The sequence below is a fragment of the Procambarus clarkii genome, chromosome 47 (genome assembly GCF_040958095.1).
Source record: "Procambarus clarkii isolate CNS0578487 chromosome 47, FALCON_Pclarkii_2.0, whole genome shotgun sequence".
Lineage (NCBI taxonomy): Eukaryota > Metazoa > Arthropoda > Malacostraca > Decapoda > Cambaridae > Procambarus > Procambarus clarkii.
The window spans coordinates 25,793,911-25,820,335 of NC_091196.1; the positions used below are offsets into that span (position 1 = coordinate 25,793,911).

Genomic DNA, 26,425 nt, shown 5'->3' on the forward strand with positions numbered 1-26,425 from the left:
TGGTGTGGTGGTGGTTGTGGTGGTGGTGGTGGTGGTGGTGGTGGTGGTGGTGGTGGTGGCAGTAATTGGAGCACTTGCCCTACTCATGGCTGTCATCAGATGCTGTTATTACCTCGTACTATGACTTCCTCCTGAATTTTAACTGTCCAAGTTCTGACCATCAACGGAATGAGGCGGTGGACGTGTGTGTGTGTGAGAGAGAGAGAGAGAGAGAGAGAGAGAGAGAGAGAGAGAGAGAGAGAGAGAGAGAGAGAGAGAGAGAGAGAGAGAGAGAGACAGAGACAGAGAGATTTTTCCAAATAAGCAGACGAGATATCTTAAATCTTTATTGGCAGTGGATGGATCAGTAGCGGAGTTCCTACGAGGTAGAGATAACACACACACACAAGGAAGATAACACACACACACAAGGAAGATAACACACACACAAGGAAGCGACCACCTGCAGGGAAACAAACCCGAGGCTCCACAACCTAGCAGGGGGAAGGTACCAGTGTTATATACAGCCTCAGCAAGACAACTCTACCCCAGCACCTCTGCCAGTACATGTGGGAGTGTGTGTGTGTGTGTGTGTGTGTGTGTGTGTGGAGGGTACACTATGACTTTACATAAGCTGAGTTAGTTCTACGGTACTAACTCTTGTGTATATTTGTACTTCTGCTCAGGAGTGAGTTCCTTGCCTTTTGAACTCTCATATTTCCTCGTTCTCATTATATTTGGGGTTCTCTTTATAACTATTCATTTATAGCTTGTGATATGTACGCGAATATGTTTGGATGAATGTAAATAGGAGCTGCCTTGTATGGATGTGTTCTGTTGCTTTCTTTAGTAACATTTGGTGAGATCAGCTCGCATTTTGTAATGTTGTTTGTATTAAATATCAGGAGCATGTGTGGTAGTGGTGATACCTTAAGGATATATATCCACTACCACTGTGTTACCATATTATACATAATGTGGAGCATAGAACCTCCCCTTAAGGGAGCTTCAAATTTAGGCAGCCTCTATTCATATGTATATCCCTGGTAGCATTCACGAGCTCTCATCTGCTGTTGGTAATCACGTATCATACCTGGAATATACCTGGGCTGGGTGCTGGGAGTTCATTACTGCCCAAGCCTGGCTTGTGGGCCTGGCTTGATGTGTGTGACAACCTGGCTGGCTTGTATCACATTATCTCTCCATTTACTTTATCTAATGCACAAGTTCATATCAGTTCAGCGTGTGTGTAAAGTTAAAATTGATCTTTGAGAACCCAAAAACAGAGGTAACATGCACAACAAAACCACTACAACGTGATATATCTACAAGAAAATATTGAAGCAATACAATGGGATTGAACCCCCGTCCTTAGACTCCCCAGACACACAACCTCACACTCATGAGGAGTCCAGGCGCACACGGGATCGATCCCATCGAACGGCTTCCATATTTTCTCAAGAAGCAGGATGTCTGAGACCCTGGTGACTATAGGGCCTGGCGACTAGGGCCTGGTGACTAGGGCCTGGTGACTAGGGCCTGGCGACTAGGGCCTGGTGACTAGGGCCTGGTGACTAGGGCCTGGTGACTAGGGCCTGGTGACTAGGGCCTGGTGACTAGGGCCTGGTGACTAGGGCCTGGCGACTAGGGCCTGGTGACTAAGGCCTGGTGACTAGGGCCTGGCGACTAGGGCCTGGCGACTCGGGCCTGGTGACTAGGGCCTGGCGACTAGGGCCTGGTCAGGGGCCAGGATACAACACCTGTATACCAGGACCAATACTCAACTGTACAAGAGGAATATAGGTGTGTTTTGTGAAGGTGTTTGGCCGTGACATTTGTCCTTTGTGTGTGGGCCTGCCGCTGTGCTTGTAACCAGTTAGTGTTTTTAAGGGAAGAACAATGGTAGGGGTTAATTCGTAATCAGTTGTAGTCATTGTTGGTTGTTGTGGGTGAGGCTTTGGGGAGGCTTCCGGCTGTACCCTGGTGTACTCACCTAGTTGTACTCACCTAGTTGTACTCACCTAGTTGTGTTTGCGGGGGTTGAGCTCTGGCTCTTTGGTCCCGCCTCTCAACCGTCAATCAACAGGTGTACAGATTCCTGAGCCTATCGGGCTCTGTCATATCTACACTTGAAACTGTGTATAGAGTCAGCCTCCACCACATCACCCCCTAATGCATTCCATTTGGTGTGTGTGTGTGTGTGTGTGTGTGTGTGTGTGTGTGTGTGTGTGTGTGTGTGTGTGTGTGTGTGTGTGTGTGTGTGTGTGTGTGTGTGCGCGGGAGCAGACACGCACATGTTGGACCATAAGCGTTCACCTAGTATGGGTAGTTTTGAGTGTGAGACACACACACACACACACACACACACACACAGTAGGGAGGGCCTAAGGTGGAGCCACCGGAGAGCCTCCACACCTACACACACACACACACACACACACACACACACACACACACACACACACACACACACACACACACACCAGGAAGCAATTTGTGCTCCCAACACTCGCCTCCTCCCAGACACTCCCTGCACCAACAAGTCAGATTTGTTGTTCTTGGCTGATGGGAGTATTATCCTGGCTTTGGTCTTTATCTCTGACCTCAACACCAGTTTAACGACCTCTTAGCTAGACTTGGAGCGGGGGGGGGGGGGGAGGTTGATGGGGTCATTGAGGGGGGGGGGCGGGAGTGTTGGTTTGGTTGTGGGTGGTGGTAGTGGGTGGTGGTTGTTGTTCTACACGAGGTACGGATTTCAGGCCGGTGCTGCATATTTAAACGATGGTCCTACGTAGGTTGCAAAGTCTTGACCGAGTCTTTTAGTTAGGATTTTAAGTGTGTGTGTGTAATGTGTACCTTCGTCACATATAGTGCTGGAGTTTATGTGAGCCGCGGGTGTAAGTGCTGGCACTATGGCGTCTCCCAGAGATTGTGGTCTCCTTATCTCTTTCTCGCTCTCATTACCTTGCACTTGGTGGGGGGTTTTACTCTAACAGCCAGTTGTCTGGCCTTTCCCACAGTTTGTTAAGGTTTTCTTTTAATTTCTTTGCTGGCCACCTGACTGTGTAGCTTTGTTGTGCTTTGGTGGCCACACCTGTGATGGCCACCGTTTGATGACCACCCCTGTGATGGCCACCCCTGTGATGGCCACCCCTGTGATGGCCACCCCTGTGATGGCCACCCCTGTGATGGCCATCCCTGTGGTGGCCACCCGTGTGGTGGCCACCCCTGTGATGGCCACCCCTGTGATGACCACCCCTGTGATGGCCACCCCTGTGGTGGTCACCCCTGTCATGGCCACCCCTGTGGTGGCCACCCCTGTGGTCGTCACCCCTGTCATGGCCACACCTGTGATGGCCACCCCTGTGATGGCCACCCCTGTGATGGCCACCCCTGTGGTGGCTACCCCTGTGATGGCCACCCCTGTGATGGCCACCCCTGTGATGGCCACCCCTGTGATGGCCACCCCTGTGATGGCCACCCCTGTGATGGCCACCCCTGTGATGGCCACCGTTTGATGGCCACCCCTGTGATGGCCACCCCTGTGATGGCCACCCCTGTGATGGCCACCCCTGTGATGGCCACCCCTGTGGTGGCCACCCCTGTGATGGCCACCCCTGTGATGGCCACCCCTGTGGTGGCCACCCCTGTGATGGCCACCCCTGTGATGGCCACCCCTGTGGTGGCGGGGTGGCCGTGGTTGTGAGGTGGTGGTTGTGGTGGCAGTATAGTGGTAGCGGCGATGATTGTGGTATATCAGCTACACGTAACCACAACTATATACATGTATATATATTCACAACCTTGTTATTATAACCTTATGTGTATATGATTATATATAACTCGGTTGCGGTGTGTAGACACATGATCCATATGTGTTGTGGGGGCCATATATGTATTATAGCGTTGACCTGTGTCCACCCCCGTGGGTCAGACGGGACCCATGTGTGTCCTCAACCACCCCAGGTCATCCCTAATGACCTCGTCTCAAGACAAACGAGAAAGAAAGTAGGATAGAAAAATCAGGGAAGAAACTCCCTGGATAAAATATATAGAGTCCGAGGGGACGTATAGCAACCAGGGCCCGAGGGGTCAAGCCTGGTTACCATGGCAACCTGCACACGCTGCAACCCCTTCCTGGTGCATGACCTGGCTCACTGGTGCATGACCTGACTCACTGGAGCATGACCTGACTCACTGGTGCATGACCTGACTCACTGGTGCATGACCTGGATCACTGGTGCATGACCTGGATCACTGGTGCATGACCTGGATCACTGGTGCATGACCTGACTCACTGGTGCATGACCTGACTCACTGGTGCATGACCTGGCTCACTGGTGCATGACCTGGCTCACTGGTGCATGACCTGACTCACTGGTGCATGACCTGGATCACTGGTGCATGACCTGGCATATGCCAGGTCAGCCTGTTGGGCAGTCCTTGTAAGTTTCAGTTACAAGGACTTACAAGGACCCCCTGCCCTCTCTCTCTCTCTCTCTCTCTCTCTCTCTCCCTCTCCCCTTAACTAAAGAGCCATATCCCCAGTAATTACAGGTTCAGTGTGTTGGCTAAGTTGTGCCAAAAATTGGCTGAGTAAAGAAAACTTTCTTCTCTCTAATGGACGGAGTTGGAAGTCTTGAAGACTTCGTCACACCGAGAAATTGCCGACACTTCCGGCGCTGTTTACCTGCTGTTTGTGCTGATTAATTGTTTATTGTTTGTCTTTCTGAAGGTGTGTGCTAATATGTTAGTAATAGACAAGATTGAGTCGTACGGGATGTGTTGAGGGGCCGACCCTGGTCACTGAGTCCCCTGAAAGAATAATAATTCAGAGGTGGATAGACATTACCTGGTTGATGGGGTTCTGGGAGTTCTTCTACTCCCCAAGCCCGACCCGAGGCCAGGCTTGACTTGTGAGAGTTTGGTCCACCAGGCTGTTGCTTGGAGCGGCCCGCAGGCCCACATATACCTGGTTGATGGGGTTCTGGGAGTTCTTCTACTCCCCAAGCCCGGCCCGAGGCCAGGCTTGACTTGTGAGAGTTTGGTCCACCAGGCTGTTGCTTGGAGCGGCCCGCAGGCCCACATATACCTGGTTGATGGGGTTCTGGGAGTTCTTCTACTCCCCCAAGCCCGGCCTGAGGCCAGGCTTGACTTGTGAGAGCTTGGTCCACCAGGCTGTTTGGTATATATACACGCACCAACATGGCTGTGATGGCTGCAGGTTGTTTCCTCCAAGGAGTGCCGGACCAACCGGGCTGTGGTGGGTATGTGGGCCTGCGGGCCGCTCCAAGCAACAGCCTGGTGGACCAAACTCTCACAAGTCAAGCCTGGCCTCGGGTCGGGCTTGGGGAGTAGAAGAACTCCCAGAACCCCATCAACCAGGTATCAACCAGGTCTGATGGAAATTGACGACAATCAGGCAAGACGGAGATGAATGGGCAGAACTTACATATGTCTTTGACCCAGTACCACACAAAAGGTTACGCTACAGACGTCTTAGACGTCTTAGAGAGAGTGAGTGAGAGAGAGAGAGAGAGAGAGAGAGAGAGAGAGAGAGAGAGAGAGAGAGAGCGAGAGCGAGAGCGAGAGAGAGAGAGAGAGAGAGAGAGAGAGAGAGAGCGAGAGAGAGCGAGAGAGAGCGAGAGAGAGCGAGAGAGAGCGAGAGAGAGCGAGAGAGAGTGAGAGTGAGAGTGAGAGAGAGAGAGAGAGAGAGAGAGAGAGAAAGAGAAAGAGAAAGAGAGAGAGAGAGAGAGAGAGAGAGCGAGAGAGAGCGAGAGAGAGCGAGAGAGAGCGAGAGAGAGCGAGAGAGAGCGAGAGAGAGCGAGAGAGAGCGAGAGAGAGCGAGAGAGAGCGAGAGAGAGTGAGAGTGAGAGAGAGAGAGAGAGAGAGAGAGAAAGAGAAAGAGAAAGAGAGAGAGAGAGAGAGAGAGAGAGAGAGAGAGAGAGAGAGAGAGAGAGAGAGAGAGGGAGAGGGGACATGATATACACAATAAACATTTAAGGAAAGTTACAATAAAGAAAGGCAGCAAACCTTTGCAGTAACTAATAACAAGACACAAAGCCTGTGTGATGAGCTGGAGACACCCAAGTGACAGGCAAGGAAGACAATATACTTTCAGTAACAATTTAAAACAAGAAAATTAACTTTCAGTAAACAAAGAACAAATACTTTGAGTGTAATTTAAGATAATAAAATAAACTGATGAACGAAAACACCTTCATACACATTGTCACAGGATACGAGAGGAGAAACACAGGTTGGGAAACTTTACATTAGCCAGCACACAGCTAGGAAGGCGAAGACCAAGAGCCGGAGCTCGGTGGTGTAGACTCAAGGAGGTAAGTAGAAAGACGTTGTTGCTTAAGATTCGCTATTTGGAACAAAAAGTTCCAAGTACCACGGGCTATGGTGAGCCCGTGGTAGACTTACCTGGCACAGGAGTGGGGCTGTGTAGAGAGGCCTGGAGCGCGCGTATATGTAGAAACAAATGCACTAGAGCCACAACCACCACCACTCAGCAACTCAAGAGACGGCTAACCTCACCAATAACTTTCCAGTATGAAAAACATTAACTTTTACTCACAGGAGAGAGCATTAGATAACTTTTGGCCAACTTAAACTTTGTACTTGTCACCAGTATGTGTATAGAGGTGGAGCTAGAGGTGAAGCTAGAGCTCTAGCGTCATATATCTAGAGCACCTGTTATATCTAAGAGCTCTGTGGCTCTAGATATAACAGGTGGCTTTGGGCTGGGTATGGCACTATGTTCTTCCGACAAAGTAGCAAGTATGGAACCTCAAATTTTCTAATGCAGTGACCATCTTCAAGAACAGCGTCAGTGTAGTCGCTAGTGAAGCAGCGTCTTGAAGTACTGAATTGGTGGCAGCTTACATGACGTACTGTGTTTAACCCCCCCGGGTGTAGAATGTTCAATTGAACAACCGTCAAAACCCCATCCCTATACCACCTCTTAAAACACTATTGCTCTTATGTACGAGGAAAATGTTCTTCAGTTCTCCACTTGACCTAACATCGAGAACTTCTCCAAGATGTGTTCTATAACAATATCTCTCTTAACATAACGGTGTTGGTTGCTGCAGATGTTGTTCAAGCAGAACAGTTCATAACCTGAGTCTCACAATAATATAACATCCCTGATGTTCTTCACTGATGTTCTACAATGAGGGGGAAGCTTCAGGCATCACATTACCACCTGCCAAATCGTCACTATCTTCTTGAGGTTATCTTGAGATGATTTCGGGGCTTTAGTGTCCCCGCGGCCCGGTCCTCGACCAGGCCTCCACCCCCAGGAAGCAGCCCGTGACAGCTGACTAACACCCAGGTACCTATTTTACTGCTAGGTAACAGAGGCATAGGGTGAAAGAAACTCTGCCCCATTGTTTCTCGCCGGCGCCCGGCATCGAACCCGGGACCACAGGATCACAAGTCCAGCGTGCTGTCCGCTCGGCCGACCGGCTCCCCAATGAAATACAAAACTATGAAATACAAAATGTGACTCGGACCCCTCACATACAGCTTGCTGTCATCTGACTTTCCTCCCCTCAGTCTCCCCTTTACTGTGTGCGCGTATCACAGAGTATACACAGCCCCTTACAGCTCAAGTTCCATCTTCAATAAAGTTTGCTCCCAGGATTATATTTCCCTACGTGGTTCTGAGACCCCGGGGCGCTGACAAACATATCTCGCGCTAGGCGCGCCCTCAAGGCTTCAGAGGTAGAACTTAACGCTTATCTTACTGAAGTTAAGACTGTCTTAAGAGAGGTGCGGGGGGAGGGGGGTGTTTGTGATTACTGAATATATATAGTGATATTATCAGACGCTCGGCTGCTGCTCCACACCATCAACACAGCTACACCATCGACACATAGCCACATCATCAACACATAGCCACACCATCAACACAGCTACACCATCAACACAGCTACACCATCGACACAGCTACACCATCGACACATAGCCACACCATCAACACATAGCTACACCATCAACACCACACCGCCATGCCATCAGCACCACATAGCTACACCATACATGTGTATCTTGAAATGAATGGTACACATGTCTGCATACATATGCGTACGTATATATGTGTTTTCACCTGGTGTGTGATCTGGACGTGTTACAGGCATGAGGCACAATACACGTACACGGAACTGAAAGCACGATAGTGATGAGTATGTTACGACCATTATGGTGTGTAGCATGGCTGGCTGACTGGCTGCCAGGCTGACTGGCTGGCTGGCTGACTGGCTGGCTGGCTGGCAGGCAGGCAGGCAGGCAGGCAGGCAGGCAGGCAGGCAGGCAGGCAGGCAGGCAGGCAGGCAGGCAGGCAGGTTGACAGGCTGACAGGCTGGCTGGCTGGCTGGCTGCCTGGCTGGCTGGCTGGCCGGCCATTGTAACCACAAGCTACACATGGCAACATGAAGAAAGACTTAAAGAACCAGCGAGGCGAAAGTCAGTAACAGCAGACATGACCAGCAAACCGTCAGCTGTGGTTGAGAGTGCCATTTAGTGCCACCGGTGCCAGATATACTGCCAGGACACAGTGCCAGTGCACACCATGGGCTGGTGAGGCACTGTAGGGCTCCGTGGTGCCTGTTGAAGCAGTGGTTGAAACATGGATCAGTCGCGTCTAATAACTGGCCTATTAGAGCTCATCTGGTTATCTGTTAGGGATAAGATTTAACTTATTAATCCCTGTCTCGATTTTTCGTGGAGAGTGGACAGGTTTCCGAGCCATTAAACGGTCATATCTACGTCTCACGCTGTCAATAAGATTGCTTGATTGATAAAGATTAAGCCACCCAAGAGGTGGCACGGGCATGAATAGCCCCCATCTTCTATATATGTGAAGCTGTGTGTACAATCTACATCACGGGAGACATCTCCCGTCACGCAGGGTGCAGTCGCACCTCCACAGATCTCCAGTATCAGCTCTTAATACTGGTTATGGCTCAAAAGGGCCACCACTTACGGGCTATTCATGCCCGTGCCACCTTTTGGGTGGCTTAATCTTCATCAATCAATCAATCTACAATCTACATCTGAAGCTTTCAGTAGACTCCGTCTTGAAAAAATTCACTATTTAATTCATTTCATGTGGTTAACTACACTGACTTGAATAGTTCTTTCTTGTCTGTTAAAAGCCATTGGTTTATTCCAGCTGTTTGTTTCCCGTTGTTCGTGCTCTACCCTCGTCTGTCCTTGCCGTATCGTTTTTGTTAGTATTATGTATGTGGTGAACATGTCTCCTCTGTTTCTTTTCTCTTCCTGCCGCGCTGAGGTTGGCTAACTCGTACCTCTCAGCTTTGGTGGTAGTGACATACCTCTGGCCTCTATGGAGCTTCATATAGCGCTGCATGTTCCCATATTGGTCTCACATACGTGGACGACTCATTTTCAGGTTTCTGAAGGCTTGGTTTATGGTGGTCAACCTTGCGTATACAGCTGATATATATATATAGTTTGTGTGTGTATGTGTGCCTGTCTGTTGTTCTGTGTGTGTGTGTGTGTGTGTGTGTGTGTGTGTGTGTGTGTGTGTGTGTGTGTGTGTGTCTGTCTGTCTGTCTGTGTGTCTGTCTGTCTGTCTGTGTGTGTGTGTGTGTGTGTGTGTGTGTGTGTGTGTGTGTGTGTGTGTGTGTGTCTGTCTGTGTGTGTGTGTGTGTGTGTGTGTGTGTGTGTCTGTCTGTGTGTCACCTTTCGCCCATTCTCCACAATAAACACTGCGACGGGCTCACCATAGCCCGTACTACTTGGAAACTTTATTCCAGGTAGCGAATCTTTAACAACAAAACCAATCAACACTGAGCAGATTTTAGAGTTTTACACTGTCAGTTATGACTCCATTGAAGACTAGTGGCCTGCACCACACCACCAGTGTTACACTGTGAGGGGCTTCACTGTCAGGACAGGTTCACTAGACTACACTGCCAGGACTACACAGTCAAGGCTAGAGTGGGAGGGCGTGAGGTTAATGACAGGGAAGTGCAGGCACTTGGCGTGGGGCGCGGCGACCCCCCTCCTACCCCCCGGCATAAAGCAGCTGTCGGCCCAGGTAATAGAGGGTGATCATCACCCCTCCACACTCCCCTCCACACCCCCTCTACACCCCCTCCACACCCCCTCCACACTCCCCTCTACACCCCCTCCACACCCCCTCCACACCCCCTCCACACCCCCTACACAGACCCCTCCACACTCCCTCCACACTCCCCTCCACAGACCCCTCCACACTCCCTCTACACTCCCCTCTACACCCCCTCCACACCCCCTCCACACCCCCTCCACACTCCCTCCACACCCCCTACACAGACCCCTCCACACTCCCTCCACATCCCCTACACAGACCCCTCCACACTCCCTCCACATCCCCTACACAGACCCCTCCACACTCCCCTCTACACCCCCTCCACACCCCCTCCACACCCCCTCCACACCCCCTCCACACCCCCTCTACACCCCCTCCACACTCCCTCCACACCCCCTACACAGACCCCTCCACACTCCCTCCACACTCCCCTCCACACCCCCTCTACACCCCCTCTACACAACCTCCACACCCCATACCATCACTTCCACCCCCTTCCACCACACCACACACACCACCATCAGAGACAGACAGACAGACAGAGAGACAGGACGGGACAGAAAGAATGAATGTAGGCGGGGTTATCTTATCTTGAGGTTATCTTGAGATGATTTCGGGGCTTTAGTGTCCCCGCGGCCCGGTCCTCGACCAGGCCTCTACCCCCAAGGAAGCAGCCCGTGACAGCTGACTAACACCCAGGTACCTATTTTACTGCTAGGTAAATCCAAACACTAGATATCTATCATAAAAATAAGAATAATTAATCACATTAATGACTACAGTCCTTGTCGCTTATTTAAGACCAGCTTCGTAAATCTGGCGACGTGATTGTCGTACTCTTCCCCTGGTTCAATTAATTTGTTCCTTACCAACACGATATTAGTGAGCGAGTCGCGTCGATAAATCAGGCGGACACGGTCCTCGTTCGTCCTGGTTGACACGGCCAGCGACTGACAGACGCCGGGCCCGTGTCCGCCACCTGTGTGGGTGACAGTTCACTCATGGAAATGAGTGAACTTTATTAGCTGGGGACGACTCATTCGCGCCCTTTCACTCGACTCATTGTGACTTCATCCAATTGGCTGGACTGCCTCGCTTGACGTCATCTGGGTTGTTAATAAGATATAAACGAGTGTATGTGGACTTGAGCGCAGTTACAGCCCCCCGTTCCTGTGCCAGGTAAGTCCACTACGGGCTCACCATAGCCCGTGCTACTTGGAACTTTTTTTCCGAGTAGCTGAATCTATAACAACAACTTAAGCGGGTGTTAGGCTAGTTCATACTAGCTTCTCACTAGTTCAAGTACGTTTATTGGCACGTTAAAATACATCTCAAAGGGAGAAAGTATCTTCTTGAGGTTATCTTGAGATGATTTCGGGGCTTAGTGTCCCCGCGGCCCTGTCCTCGACCAGTCCTCCACCCCCAAGAAGCAGCTCGTAGCAGCTGTCTAACTCCCAGCTACCTATTTACTGCTAGGTAACAGGGACATCAGGGCGAAAGAAACATTTTGCCCATCTGTCTCCGCCTCCACCAGGGATCGAACCGGGAACCTCAGGACTACGAATCCGAAGCGCTGTCCACCCAGCTGTCAGGCTCCAGTAGCTTAAGCTATTTCTACCTTCTCACTGGTTGAGGCTCATCCCGGGTTGGGATTCGATTCCCATGCGGGACAGATACGGTTGCGCACGTTTTCCTTCACCTAATGTGACTGTTCACCTAGGAGGTGATAGGTACTCGGGAGTAGGGCAGCTGTTGTGCGTTGACTTTGAGGGTAAGCAATTCGACCTCGGAGGTGACCTCGATACATACCTACAGCCTTCCTGTCCCCGACAGCATGAATTATTGAAGAGCGGAGGGGGACAAACTGACGTCATATGTACCAAAAGGACCAATCAACACATCGTACGCCCACAGACTGACGTCATATCTACCAAAGGACCAATCAACACATCGTACGCCCACAGACTGACGTCATATCTACCAAAGGACCAATCAACACATCGTACGCCCACAGACTGACGTCACATCTACCAAAAGGACCAATCAACACATCGTACGCCCACAAACTGACGTCATATCTACCAAAAGGACCAATCAACACATCGTACGCCCACAGACTGACGTCATATCTACCAAAAGGACCAATCAACACATCGTACGCCCACAGACTGACGTCACATCTACCAAAGGACCAATCAACACATCGTACGCCCACAGACTGACGTCATATCTACCAAAGGACCAATCAACACATCGCACGCCCACAGACTGACGTCATATCTACCAAAGGACCAATCAACACATCGTACGCCCACATACTGACGTCATATCTACCAAAAGGACCAATCAACACATCGTACGGCTACAGACTGACGTCACTTAGTACATAGGACCAATCAGCGGACCGCACCGGTCGACCCAAATTGGCGCGTGGCCGCGGGGCGTGGCAGTCATTAGCGGTGTAATTACAGAGCTTGATAGCACTATGAGGGTAATTACATGTTTATACACATATGGCCTTGTTGCCCCGTGAGGGAGAGTCGAAGGAAACTATCAGGAGAATTACGACCATAGAGCACTTGGATGGGGTCAGGATGGGCACTTGGATGGGGTCAGGATGGGCACTTGGATGGGGTCAGGATGGGCACTTGGATGGGGTCAGGATGGGCACTTGGATGGGGTCAGGATGGGCACTTGGATGGGGTCAGGATGGGCACTTGGATGGGGTCAGGATGAGCACTTGGATGGGGTCAGGATGGGCACTTGGATGGGGTCAGGATGGGCACTTGGATGGGGTCAGGATGGACACTTGGATGGGGTCAGGATGGGCACTTGGATGGGGTCAGGATGGGCACTTGGAAGGGGCCAGGATGGGCACTTGGAAGGGGTCAGGATGGGCACTTGGAAGGGGTCAGGATGGACACTTGGAAGGGTCAAGATGGGCACTCTTACCCTCACAAAAATGATGTGCTAAATTGCCCGAACCTAACCTAACCGAGGACCTACGAATAGAAAACGGGACATTACGTCAATTTTGCGAGCCGCTGTGATTTTCAGTATGTAAGTTTTTGGCCTTGGAGGGATTTATACGTCAAAATACGATGTACTATCCGAGAGGACGGGTTGGTTTATGGACGAAAACCACTTTAGTCTCGACTGACAAGTGATGACACAACCCGTCCTCAGGCTAGGCTCGTTAATGCGGCGGCTGTCTCCCAAGACGAAATTCATCCATTTTTATAACGTACTGTGAATTAAAGATATTCTCATATATAAATATTATTATTCATTAAACTTCTGTGTATACTTAGGCTGGTTAGGGGTTAGGGTTAAGTGTTTAGATTCTGTTGGTGATTATTTGCATTTGAGGTACGTGGGTGAAGCATTTACAGCTTCGAACAGGCTCGAACCTGTTCAAAGTTCGAACAGTGGTCGAACTTTGTGGTTGTGGTTCGAACAGAGGTCGTCAGCGTAGCTCACTTACAGAAATTTTCGAACGTCATCAGTTGCGAGTCGTGTGTAAATGCCTTAAGTTCATAAATATGACGGTTTAGCAGTTGAAGTAACGAGCATTTGACCTTTGTTGATGAGGACGGGTTGTGTGATGTATGTCGTGTTCTTGAGTAGTGCTTCGTTCATGCCCTCTGCTCGAATCCCACCTCTCTAAATGCTTCAGAATCTAAACGCAAATACCAATAACTGCCGACAGAACCTAACCTAAGTTAGGCCTAACTATCCAACACATCCCAGTATGTGATAATATTAACATATCGATTGATTGATGAAGATTAAGCCACCCAAAAGGTTGCACGGGCATGAATAGCCCGTAAGTGGAGGCCCCTTTGAGCCATTACCAGTATCAATAGACGATACTGGAGATCTGTGGAGGTGCGACTGCACCCTGCGTGACGGGAGATGTCTCCCATGATTAACATATCTGAGAAAGTACAAATTTGTAATAGGCATTAGGGTTAAAAGAGGTGAGATGGAGCGCCGCTTGGACGACCCTAGCCTAAGGACAGGTTGTGGCGTCATCACCAGATTGTTCTTGTTTAAGATTCGCTACCTGGAACAAAAAGTTCCAAGTAGCACGGGCTATGGTGAGCCCGGAGTGGCATCAGCAGAGGCGTGTGAGGTAACACGGAATGACAGTGTACCGGGTAATGGTCTCACGACAGCAGCTGCCTTAACTGCCAGTAGAAGACAAGGCGGACTCTCCACGGGATGGTTCCTTACTCCTCCAACACTCTTTTATCATCCTCTTATTATCTTCTCTCTTTACACGTGTGTTGTCCCTCCTCCTCTCTATACACAATGAGCAAATATTCCATCTAGTTCGAAGACAATTTCCAGAGAGAGAGAGAGAGAGAGAGAGAGAGAGAGAGAGAGAGAGAGAGAGAGAGAGAGAGAGAGACAGAGAGAGAGAGAGACAGAGAGAGAGAGAGACAGAGAGAGAGAGAGAGAGAGAGAGAGAGAGAGACAGAGAGAGAGAGAGAGAGAGAGAGACAGAGAGAGAGAGAGACAGAGAGAGAGAGAGAGAGAGAGAGAGAGAGAGAGAGAGAGAGAGAGAGAGAGAGAGACAGAGAGAGACAGAGACAGAGACAGAGACATGAAAGAGCGTATAGAGCCCCAGGTATGCTATGGTAAAACAACCACATCCTCCAGGTAGAAAAGGTCAAAAACTGCCATACTAGAAAACGGCAGCGGCCATTGACACATTGTTCCGTTTTCTGTTTTGGGGCCTCTGGTGGGTTAGGATAAGGGCTCTTTAGTACGACACTTTCTTGACGTTGGGAAGACTGGCAACAATGACCATGCATTACTCTATCCAGACATTGCTCCGTATTCCCCAGTCCTGCTTCTTATAGTGAGGAACAGGAGGCATGGAAGGGAGAGAATGTAGGAGGACAGAGATACTATAGATAAGACATGTGAGGACAAGAAATACTATATCAAATACAGGAGAGAAGCACGGGAGTAAGGATTACCTTACCCTCCGGGGTGATTCCGTGGATCAACGTCCCTGCGATCCCGGTCTCTGACCAGGCCTCCTGGTTGGTGGTCTCGTGACTTCGGTCAACCAGACTGTTGGTCGCAGCCTGACGTATGGATCACAGCCTGGTGGATCAGATATCCTTTAGTAGTGTTTAACGAGTGCCCGTTTGACTACCGTGAGAGGCCGGCCAGTTATGTGTAGCGGGAGCGTGTTGAACAGTCTCGGGCGAGATGGGCAGGACGGAAGTGAATGGCAACAGGTTGGTGGAAAATGTCTGCCAGTATACACGATGTTGAGACCGACAGCCATCAGAATCCCTAAATATCTCCCACATCCTCCAGCATCCCCCACATCCTCCAGCATCCCCCACATCCTCCATCATCCCCCACATCCTCCAGCATCCCCCACATCCCCCAGGCAACGTGCCAAGCCTCCCGGCCTTCCAATATCTTTTTCACATCTTTGTGACAAAAAGCGGCCGGGGGAAATAGTCTAGCTTTTCCACACATACCTTTTTGTTTCATGTTTTCCTTGGTTAGGTTTGTTTTGACGTGTTCCTTGTTTTGGACAGTGTTTCCATCTTGGGCAGTGTTGCTTTGTTCTGGACAGTGTTTCCATCTTGGGCAGTGTTGCTTTGTTTTGGACAGTGTTTCCTTCTTTTGCTTTGATTCTCTGTTTTGTTTTTCTTATTTCATGTTATTCTTGTATTTTCTTTGTCACTCTTAACTAGTTTTTGTCTTCCACTCATGGAAGCAGGATACGGGTGTGTGTGTTCATACCTATGTGCTTGCGGGGGGTTGAGCTCTGGGTCTTTGGTCCCGCCTCTCAAACGTCAATCAACAGGTGTACAGGTTCTTGAGCCTATCGGGCTCTGTCATATCTACACTTGAAACTGTGTATGGAGTCAGCCTCCACCGCATGTGTGTGTGTGTGTGTGTGTGTGTGTGTGTGTGTGTGTGTGTGTGTGTGTGTGTGTGTGTGTGTGTGTGTGTGTGTGTGTGTGTGTGTGTGTGTAATGGGAGGGAAGACATTACTCTGTGATAAGTCTTCCTGTCGCCCCTTGCACCCTCCACTCCCTCCCAGTACCCTCCACTCCCTCCCAGTTCCCTCCACTCCCTCTCAGTTCCCTCCACTCCCTCCCAGTTCCCTCCACTCCCTCCCAGTTCCCTCCACTCCCTCCCATTTCCCTCCACTCCCTCCCATTTCCCTCCACTCCCTCCCAGTTCCCTCCACTCCCTCCCATTTCCCTCCACTCCCTCCCAGTTCCCTCCACTCCCTCCCATTTCCCTCCACTCCCTCCCAGTTCCCTCCACTCCCTCCCATCCTTGTCAGAAAGACAGTCGGAGCTGCCAGAGAGGTAAAGCAATTTAATCCGCGCCAAATTCTATTTTCAAATGCGATTCGTCGAACTGAGGCCGTGGGGGAATGGGTTTGTTGAATGGGGAAGAGGGGAGGGGTGAGGGGGAGGGGTTACAGCTGCACGATGGGTGGGGAGGTGGGGAGGAAGGGCAAGTAGGTAACGTAGGTAAGGAAGGAGAGAGAGAGAGAGAGAGAGAGAGAGAGAGAGAGAGAGAGAGAGAGAGAGAGAGAGTGAGTGAGTGAGTGAGTGAGTGAGTGAGTGAGTGAGTGAGTGAGTGAGTGAGTGAGTGAATGAGTGAATGAGTGAATGAGTGAATGAGTGAATGAGTGTGTGTGTGTGTGTGTGTGTGTGTGTGTGTGTGTGTGTGTGTGTGTGTGTGTGTGTGTGTGTGTGTGTGTGTGTGTGTGTGTGTGTGTGTGTGTGTGTGTGTCTAATTGAGTTGTCAATGGTTAATATATATGTCTTTGGTCCCGCTTCTCAAATTTTAAATCAACTAGTTTTCAAGTTCCTGCTCCAGGTTGATGAAAACTTGAATGACGGGACCAAAGAGCTGAAACCCAACCTCTTCAAGCACATTTAGGTGCGTGCGTGCGTGCGTGCGTGCGTGCGTGCCCGCATGACCTCCCAGAAAGATGGGGCTTCCGGTCACTTGTGAAGATAATGGCTTCCCGAGTTTTCATTTTCCGCATTTTTTGGCAACATCAATTTTGCTTTTTATGGTTCCTGATCTTCGTAATGTTGTCCAGGCTTGGTCCACCAGTGTGGCCCTGGCTTGGTCCACCAGTGTGGCCCTGGCTTGGTCCACCAGTGTGGCCCTGGCTTGGTCCACCAGTGTGGCCCTGGCTTGGTCCACCAGTGTGGCCCTGGCTTGGTCCACCAGTGTGGCCCTGGCTTGGTCCACCAGTGTGGCCCTGGCTTGGTCCACCAGTGTGGCCCTGGCTTGGTCCACCAGTGTGGCCCTGGCTTGGTCCACCAGTGTGGCCCTGGCTTGGTCCCCCCAGTGTGGCCCTGGCTTGGTCCACCAGTGTGGCCCTGGCTTGGTCCACCAGTGTGGCCCTGGCTTGGTCCACCAGTGTGGCCCTGGCTTGGTCCACCAGTGTGGCCCTGGCTTGGTCCACCAGTGTGGCCCTGGCTTGGTCCCCCAGTGTGGCCCTGGCTTGGTCCCCCCAGTGTGGCCCTGGCTTGGTCCACCAGTGTGGCCCTTGCTTGGTCCACCAGTGTGGCCCTGGCTTGGTTCCCCCAGTGTGGCCCTGGCTTGGTCCACCAGTGTGGCCCTGGATTGGTCCCCCCAGTGTGGCCCTGGCTTGGTCCCCCCAGTGTGGCCCTGGCTTGGTCCACCAGTGTGGCCCTGGCTTGGTCCCCCCAGTGTGACCCTGGCTTGGTCCACCAGTGTGGCCCTGGCTTGGTCCACCAGTGTGGCCCTGGCTTCGTCCCACGAGTGTGGCCCTGGCTTGGTCCACCTGTGTGGCCCTGGCTTCGTCCCACCAGTGTGGGGCTCGACCGCTGGATGAACCAACCCGTCCTCGACTCGAGTCCATTCCATCCAGCGGTCGACCCCACAGACGCATTCATAAAATTTTTCATGCTGTTCATTAAAAACAGGAATTTTAACAAATATAAATTAATATTATAGTTATATTGTGCATATATAGGCATAGGTTAGGTGTTTAGGTTCTGTTGGCGATTATTTGTTTTTGTAGTACGTGGGTGAAGCATTTACAGCGTTGTGGTCCGAACAAAAGTCGTCAGTGAAGCACTTGTTCCGGAAGTGTTCGAACGAAATCAACTGAGAGTCTTGTGTAAACTGTTTTTCCATTCATAACCAGGGGGTTTGGCGGGTGCATGGAATGGACTTTGTCTGTTTAGAGGACGGCCTGGAGATGGTGGTAGTACTGGGGATGGTGGTAGTACTGGGTGGTGGTGGTAGTACTGGGTGGTGGTGGTAGTACCGGGTGGTGGTGGTGGTAGTACCGGGTGGTGGTGGTGGTAGTACCGGGTGGTGGTAGTACTGGAGCGTGTGGGGAAACACCGGCTCCGTAGATGGGACGACACACACGCTGAATTACTGTTTACAATGAGTAGTTGCCTCGTTAAGCATTGTGGTGTCGGGAATAGTGAAGCCGGAGGCTGGTGGATAGATGGTAGAGCACCCGCGGAGGATGGGACGGACAGGAGGCAAAGAGAAGGAGAAAAGAGGATGTGAGAGGGAGAGAGTGAATGGGAGAGGGATGGAGGGATGGAAGATGGAAGGGGGGGGGAGGGAGAAGGATGAAACATAACAAAAAGTAAAAAATTAACACACTGTAATATTAACGGTAAGTACCTACGGGCTCACCATAGCCCGTGCTACTTGGAACTGTTTGTTCCCAGTAGCGAATCTTTAACAACAACATATTGACGTTCTATATACATCGGCCTGGATAGGTTAGGTGGGTGGGTTGGGTTGGCACGTTTCTGGATAGACAGAACAGTTGGATATTTTACGGAGTGGGGAATGGAGAGAATAAGGGTGGGAAGATAGCCTTAAGAGGAAGAGGAAGGACCGATGGGATAGAAACACAGGATAGGAGAGTCGTCCTATTCACACTACGTATAAACACGTCCTTATTGGCCTGAATGAAACAAATAATAGGTCGTTAAGGTGCAGTAGTTCAGGGAGTGTAATTACTGCTTAACGACTCTCCGTTTGTCCTCTTAACAACGGCTCCTAATAACAGGGAGCAGACGGCCCTCACCAGTAGTTTGGTCTACTTGGTAGCTCTACCACAGCTGTGTGTGGTGGTGGTGGTGTGGTAGACCACCACCACACAACAGGGGCAACAGCTGGCCCACATTATTTCCGGGGATGAGTTTGATAACCCGCAGCTGCGGAAATTGCTACCAAGATCCGCAACTCCCCATATTGTGTAGGTGTAGTTCCGGGTCCTGTATGTGTGTGTGTCTGTGTCTGTGTGTGTGTGTGTGCTCACCTAATTGTGCTTGCGGGGGGTTGAGCTCTGGCTCTTTGATCCCGCCTCTCAACCGTCAATCAACTGGTGTACAGATTCCTGAGCCTACTGGGCTCTATCATATCTACACTTGAAACTGTGTATGGAGTCAGCCTCCGCCACATTACTTCCTAATGCATTCCATTTGTCTACTACACTGACACTGAAAAAATTGACGCTGTATGTGTGTGTGTGTGTGTTTGTGGTGTGTTGCGTGCATTCCTTGTATAGTGTGTTTGTGTGAGTTTTTTTGTGCCAGATTTAGTGTTGTATACATGGTGTATATTTTATGGTGTGTGCTGATGTTAGTGAGATGTGCTTAAGTGTGTCTGCTAGCCTGAGTATGTGTCGTACTCTGATGACTGTTAATTAAACAGAAGACCAAGTGGTAACATTGGTGTAGTGAAGCAGTCAATATAGAACACGTGATATGAGGAGAGGAAACTTCCCCCCCCCCCTTCATTCTGGCTCAGTTTTTCTACTCATTCTCCCTCTCTCCTCTCTCTCTCCCTCGCTCTCTCTCCTCTCTCTCTCTCTCTCTCTCTCTCTCCCTCATGATACATGTTGGGTCTTAAAGGCTTAGGAAGGAAACGGTGATGTATTGGCCAAGCGAACTGCTGGTTACAAATCCTGAATGGTCTTTCAAAGAATGCTCTCACTGTTCTTTCTTTCATTCTGAAGTCAGTAGTAGTGATCAAAGGCATGTTTATTGTCTGTTTTTTGTGGTTCGTCTTTCATTATCGGTAGGGAGCCGGTCGGCCGAGCGGACAGCACGCTGGACTTGTGATCCTGTGGTCCTGGGTTCGATCCCAGGCGCCGGCGAGAAACAATGGGGCAAAGTTTCTTTTACCCTATGCCCCTGTTACCTAGCAGTAAAATAGGTACCTGGATGTTAGTCAGCTGTCACGGGCTGCTTCCTGGGGGTGGAGGCCTGGTCGAGGACCGCGCCGCGGGGACACTAAAGCCCCGAAATCATCTCAAGATAACCTCAAGATATGTCTAGGGGGGGGGGGAAGCAAGTTATGTGTTCTATATTTTGTTTGGTTGAATGCCTTCCTAAAATGATCCCGGTTGAAATCGTGGTGTAATCATCACAATATAATCACTGTAAGAACACCATCTTACAGTGCTGGAGAGACTAGGCAGTGCCTCCAGTGATTCCACCAACACGTTTCCTACCACACCACCAGTTGAGGGACACAGTGCCGCCCTGAATTGTTGATAGAATAGAAAACCAAAGCAGAATTAACCGCTGTGTTCAAGGCTTCGTCGGTGGAAGTCCTTTCCGTCCAGATCATTTTAGAAAGTACCAATGGTTCTCCTATTGCTTCCCTCACTCTTATACAACACATACTTATTGTGTAGTCCCTTTAACGATGGCATTAATTTTCACAGAATGATTGGTTTGGTTTTGGAGGCCGGGTCGTGTCTAGACAAGTATGAGGAGGGTTTTGGAGGCCGGGTCGTGTCTAGACAAGTATGAGGAGGGCTTTGGAGGCCGGGTCGTGTCTAGACAAGTATGAGGAGGGCTTTGGAGGCCGGGTCGTGTCTAGACAAGTATGAGGAGGGTTTTGGAGGCCGGGTCGTGTCTAGACAAGTATGAGGAGGGCTTTGGAGGCCGGGTCGTGTCTAGACAAGTATGAGGAGGGTTTTGGAGGCCGGGTCGTGTCTAGACAAGTATGAGGAGGGTTTTGGAGGCCGGGTCGTGTCTAGACAAGTATGAGGAGGGCTTTGGAGGCCGGGTCGTGTCTAGACAAGTATGAGGAGGGCTTTGGAGGCCGGGTCGTGTCTAGACAAGTATGAGGAGGGTTTTGGAGGCCGGGTCGTGTCTAGACAAGTATGAGGAGGGTTTTGGAGGCCGGGTCGTGTCTAGACAAGTATGAGGAGGGTTTTGGAGGCCGGGTCGTGTCTAGACAAGTATGAGGAGGGCTTTGGAGGCCGGGTCGTGTCTAGACAAGTATGAGGAGGGCTTTGGAGGCCGGGTCGTGTCTAGACAAGTATGAGGAGGGCTTTGGAGGCCGGGTCGTGTCTAGACAAGTATGAGGAGGGTTTTGGAGGCCGGGTCGTGTCTAGACAAGTATGAGGAGGGTTTTGGAGGCCGGGTCGTGTCTAGACAAGTATGAGGAGGGCTTTGGAGGCCGGGTCGTGTCTAGACAAGTATGAGGAGGGCTTTGGAGGCCGGGTCGTGTCTAGACAAGTATGAGGAGGGTTTTGGAGGCCGGGTCGTGTCTAGACAAGTATGAGGAGGGTTTTGGAGGCCGGGTCGTGTCTAGACAAGTATGAGGAGGGTTTTGGAGGCCGGGTCGTGTCTAGACAAGTATGAGGAGGGTTTTGGAGGCCGGGTCGTGTCTAGACAAGTATGAGGAGGGTTTTGGAGGTCGGGTGTAGTGTATTGTGTGGTCCCTGTGTTTGTGTACCAGCCCCTCGACAAGTATTAGGGGCTTTGGAGGCCGGGTCATGTCTGGACAAGTATGAGGGGCCCCGGTAGTGCCAGGTCTTCTTGAAGCAGGTAGAAGAGAGCTCCCTTCTGTCTGTAAACAACAGAGACGTGATGACGAAGACCGCTCCGAGGTCTCCAAGCCCGCGGTGAAGAATAACGTATGGAAGGAACAATTAGCACATCTTTGTTGGGTTTTCTGAGACCCCAGGAAGCGGGGGTGTACAGTCCCACCCGCACATGGCCTGCGTATCACGGCGGAATGACAACAGCATTCATCAAGTCGGAAGCTTCCTCGGAATATGCTACAAGAAAATGTCTTGTAGTTGTATCTGAAGGGAATTCCAAGCTCTTTGATGAATGGCTGTTGTCGTGTCCAGAATACTTGCTGGTGTGTGTGTGTGTGTGTGTGTGTGTGTGTGTGTGTGTGTGTGTGTGTGTGTGTGTGTGTGTGTGTGTGTGTGTGTGTGTGTGTGCTGCTGGTGGCTAGCTGGTCTTAAGGCGGAAAATCCTCCCTTGTCTGGCCTTAAAGTAGACCTCAGAGACAACCCAACCATTTTTCTTGTGGGGGGGCTAAGGGGGGGTTGAGAGAGTGAGGGGGAAGAGGGGGGGGGGGTTGTTGGGAAATGCAAATCCACCCCCCCCCCCACCTCCCCCTCCCCCACCTCACTTCCCCCATAAATGCCTCTTATGCCTTGGCATTTAATCGTCCCTTCATAATATCTCTGAACCTTCTCCCTGCCATTCTTGACACATCTCGCACACACACCCACAGCACACCTCAGGTCCTCACACACACACACCTCATTAATGAGCTCTACCTGGATACAATTGGGAGTGTGAGAATACGAGGATGCAAATGTTAAACCCCGCGCCAGTTTAAGATAAATATACAAGTTTGTTCAAATACGAGAATGTGTTTTCTTGCTGTTTGGGGGAATGTGGGGCAAAGGTCATGTATGAGCTTGGTTAAAGGTCACGCCAGCTCCTCCGCACACGACATGCCCGCGCACGCGCACACACGCGCACATACACACACACACACACACAACTAGGTGATTACACATCTCTCTCTCTCTCTCTCTCTCTCTCTCTCTCTCTCTCTCTCTCTCTCTCTCTCTCTCTCTCTCTCTCGTTCTTCCGTTTTTGAAATCGGGAAATGATTTCCCGATTTCAGAGTTTATAAAAATCGCCGGGGTCACTGCCTGAGCCAATATTTCTTAATGTCAGGCAGTGCGGGCGACCCCCAACCAAACCTATGGCGGTCCCATACCTCCTCCTCACCCCATGTGTCATTGAAAAGTTGGGTGACGCTAGCACCCCATTATCGCGTCTCACCATAGCCCGTGCTACTTGGAACTTTTTGTTCCAAGTAGCGAATCTTAAACAATAACAACAACACAATCCGGCTCCACTAATTTGTCATTATTATGTTGTGAAACGTGGATGGGTTTCATTATAGTGGGATGAAACGTATACGTGTTTCATTATACAGTGTGTCGTCAATCATTAGTACTTCAGGTGATCTGGTGTAGTGAGTACGCGGTGAGTAGGACTCATCTCTGGGCTTCTCATCATATGAAGCATGACACTGATGGGGTGATGAGTCTAGGAACCTCATGTCGTCTCTACAATCCGGGTTTCCGTGTGCAAAATGATGATGATCGAGTCTCTGGAGAGACAGTCAATCGTGTGGTAAAGGCAGGGCTTGGGAGCTGGAACCCTACATCCCATGTCACCTTCCTGGAATCAAGCCATAAATTGCTGACCTACAGCCTGCCACACTATTATATCTCATAGATTAATATAAATCGGAATTAGACTAGAGAGAGAAAAACTATTTTCGGGTTTGAAATTTAACTATGGCGGGGATGTTGTATTTTGGGTGGTGCTGCGGGTGATTACAGTTAATGACTCAGCGACCTGATGTAGGTGCTGGGGGGAGAGGTGGTGAGGCAGGTGGTGTTGGTGTGGTGGTGTGGTGGTGAAGCAGGCAGTGTTGGTGTGGTGGTGAGGCTAGGAGTGTTGGTGTGGTGGTGTGCAGGTGTGGCGGGGAGTGTAGGAACAATGTTCCTTCCCAACATGTTTCACCAGAAATTCCTGTCTACTACCTTTATAAGCTCACCTCAACATGTCTCTACTCCACCATGGGGTTTCCCAGTCAATTTTGTCATGATTGAAGTCTCTCATTACTAGCGGCTTTGGTCTTATTTTGTCTCTACCACCTCTTGGAGGTTATTTATGCATGTTGTGTTCGGAATTATATATTCTGGCCTCGGTCTTCTGTAGGGGGGGGGGGGAGGGGGGGTTCGAAGATCACTCCCACGATCACTTTCTCACCATCAGAATAATGATCATGACTCAGTCATCTTAGTTACTTAACTCATGCTCTGAAGTATGTGGTATGCTCTTGGGAATATTGCTGTGGTACTCATACCAGCTTACTTAGTCTCTACTATTGCTATCACATCTCTCTTTGTTTTTATTCCTTTCTTTGAGTTCTTCTCATTGTAGAAACAAAACTTGATTCATAGGATTAGTGTACTCATCTATTTGTGCTTGCGAGGGTTGAGTTCTGGCTCTTTGGTCCTCAACTATCAATCAACAGGTGTACAGGTTCCTGAGCCTACTGGGCTCTATCATATCTACATTTGAAACTGTGTATGGAATCAGCCTCCACCACATTACTTCCTAATGCATTCCATTTGTCAACCACTCTGACACTAAAAAAGTTCTTTCTAATATCTCTGTGGCTCATTTGGGCACTCAGTTTCCACCTGTGTCCCCTAGTGCGTGTGCCCCTTGTGTTAGCCTTGTGCGTGTGTGTGTGTGTGTGTGTGTGTGTGTGTGTGTGTGTGTGTGTGTGTGTGTGTGTGTGTGTGTGTGTGTGTATGTATGTGTGTGTGTGTGTGTGTGTGTGTGTGTGTGTGTGTGTGTGTGTGTGTGTGTGTGTGTGTGTGTGTGTGTGTGTGTGTGTGTGTGTGTGTGTGTGTGCGCGCGTGCTCGCGTGCGCCTGAGGATAAACTACACTTCTGTGTATAACAAAACACCCCACAAATTTCCCCATCCCGCGAGAGACATAAAACTGAAGAAAATGGAACTTCACCTCCGGGCCCAGATTGAGGCAAAATTTCCAATGCATTTTAATATGCCTAAAATGCTAATAGAAGCAAGGTGATAGGACGAAGGCGAGAGAGATGGGAGGGAAGAAGACGGTAATCACACTCATTTGGTCTGCTCTTGTGTATTTCCCCAGTCCTTAAGTATGTTAGAAACGTATTGGCAGCGTTTTGGTGGCCAAGTTGAGGTTCTCAAGTAAGGTCAAGGTGGTGGTGGTTGTGGTGGTGGTGCTAGTGGTGCTAGTACTAGTAGTGGTGGTGACGGTATCTGGCCACATAGTCGTTTGGTAACCTTAGATAAATTAACAACTCTATTGTGTGTGTACGTGGGTACATATTGTGTGTGTACGTGTGTGTACGTGGGTACATATTGTGTGTACGTGGGTACATATTGTGTGTGTACGTGGGTACATATTGTGTGTGTACGTGGGTACATATTGTGTGTGTACGTGTGTGTACGTGGGTGCATATTGTGTGTGTACGTGTGTGTACGTGGGTACATATTGTGTGTGTACGTGGGTACATATTGTGTGTGTACGTGGGTACATATTGTGTGTGTACGTGGGTACATATTGTGTGTGTACGTGTGTGTAAGTGTGTGTACGTGGGTACATATTGTGTGTGTACGTGTGTGTACGTGGGTACATATTGTGTATGTACGTGTGTGTATGTGTGTGTGTGTGTGTGTGTGTGTACGTGGGGTACATATAGAGATATTCATCATATCATCACTCATCATTCGCCACCCGTCACATCATTATTAATATGAGCACTCATCATATCACCCATCACTAATCATCTTATCATCAATACAATCAATTATCATCACTCATCAGCATTCATCATATCACTATCACCACATCATCATCATATCATAATCAGCATCATCAGTCACCAGTAGTTATCACCATTATCATCCGTAGTATTGGTCCCCACTGTACACATTCATCATTCTTCTTACTGGTTCGTGTCCGGCGGTTTGACTTGCCAGCTGGCTCCATCCGGCTGGCACCATCCGGCTGGCACCATCCGGCTGGCACCATCCGGCTGGCTCCATCCGGCTGGCACCATCCGGCTGGCACCATCCGGCTGGCTCCATCCGGCTGGCACCATCCGGCTGGCACCATCCGGCTGGCTCCATCCGGCTGGTTCCATCCGGCTGGCTCCATCCGGCTGGCCCCATCCGGCTGGCTCCATCCGGCTGGTTCCATCCGGCTGGCTCCATCCGGCTGGTTCCATCCGGCTGGTTCCATCCGGCTGGCACCATCCGGCTGGCTCCATCCGGCTGGGCAGCTCAAGAAGCAGTAACAGCAGCAGCACCAGCAGCCCCAGCAACAGCAGCAGTACCAGCAACTCGAGCAGCAACAGAAGGGGGACACATACGGAATAGGTGAAGCATGAACCACCCTCTAACAGAATATTTCGGGCGTATTGAC

The 26,425-nt window shown here is 50.3% G+C and overlaps 2 protein-coding genes across 2 annotated transcripts in view; both read left to right on the forward strand.

Annotated features, from left to right (window-relative positions):
- The window catches only part of LOC123748409 (protein Fe65 homolog), a gene marked incomplete in the record, with an annotated part of 258,091 nt that overhangs the window by 16,519 nt on the left and 215,147 nt on the right, over window positions 1-26,425 (forward strand).
- On the forward strand, window positions 3,108-3,497 carry LOC138350883 (calphotin-like). Its single transcript, XM_069302331.1, has one exon. The coding sequence runs from the start codon at window positions 3,108-3,110 to the stop codon at window positions 3,495-3,497; it is 390 nt and encodes a 129-aa protein (XP_069158432.1).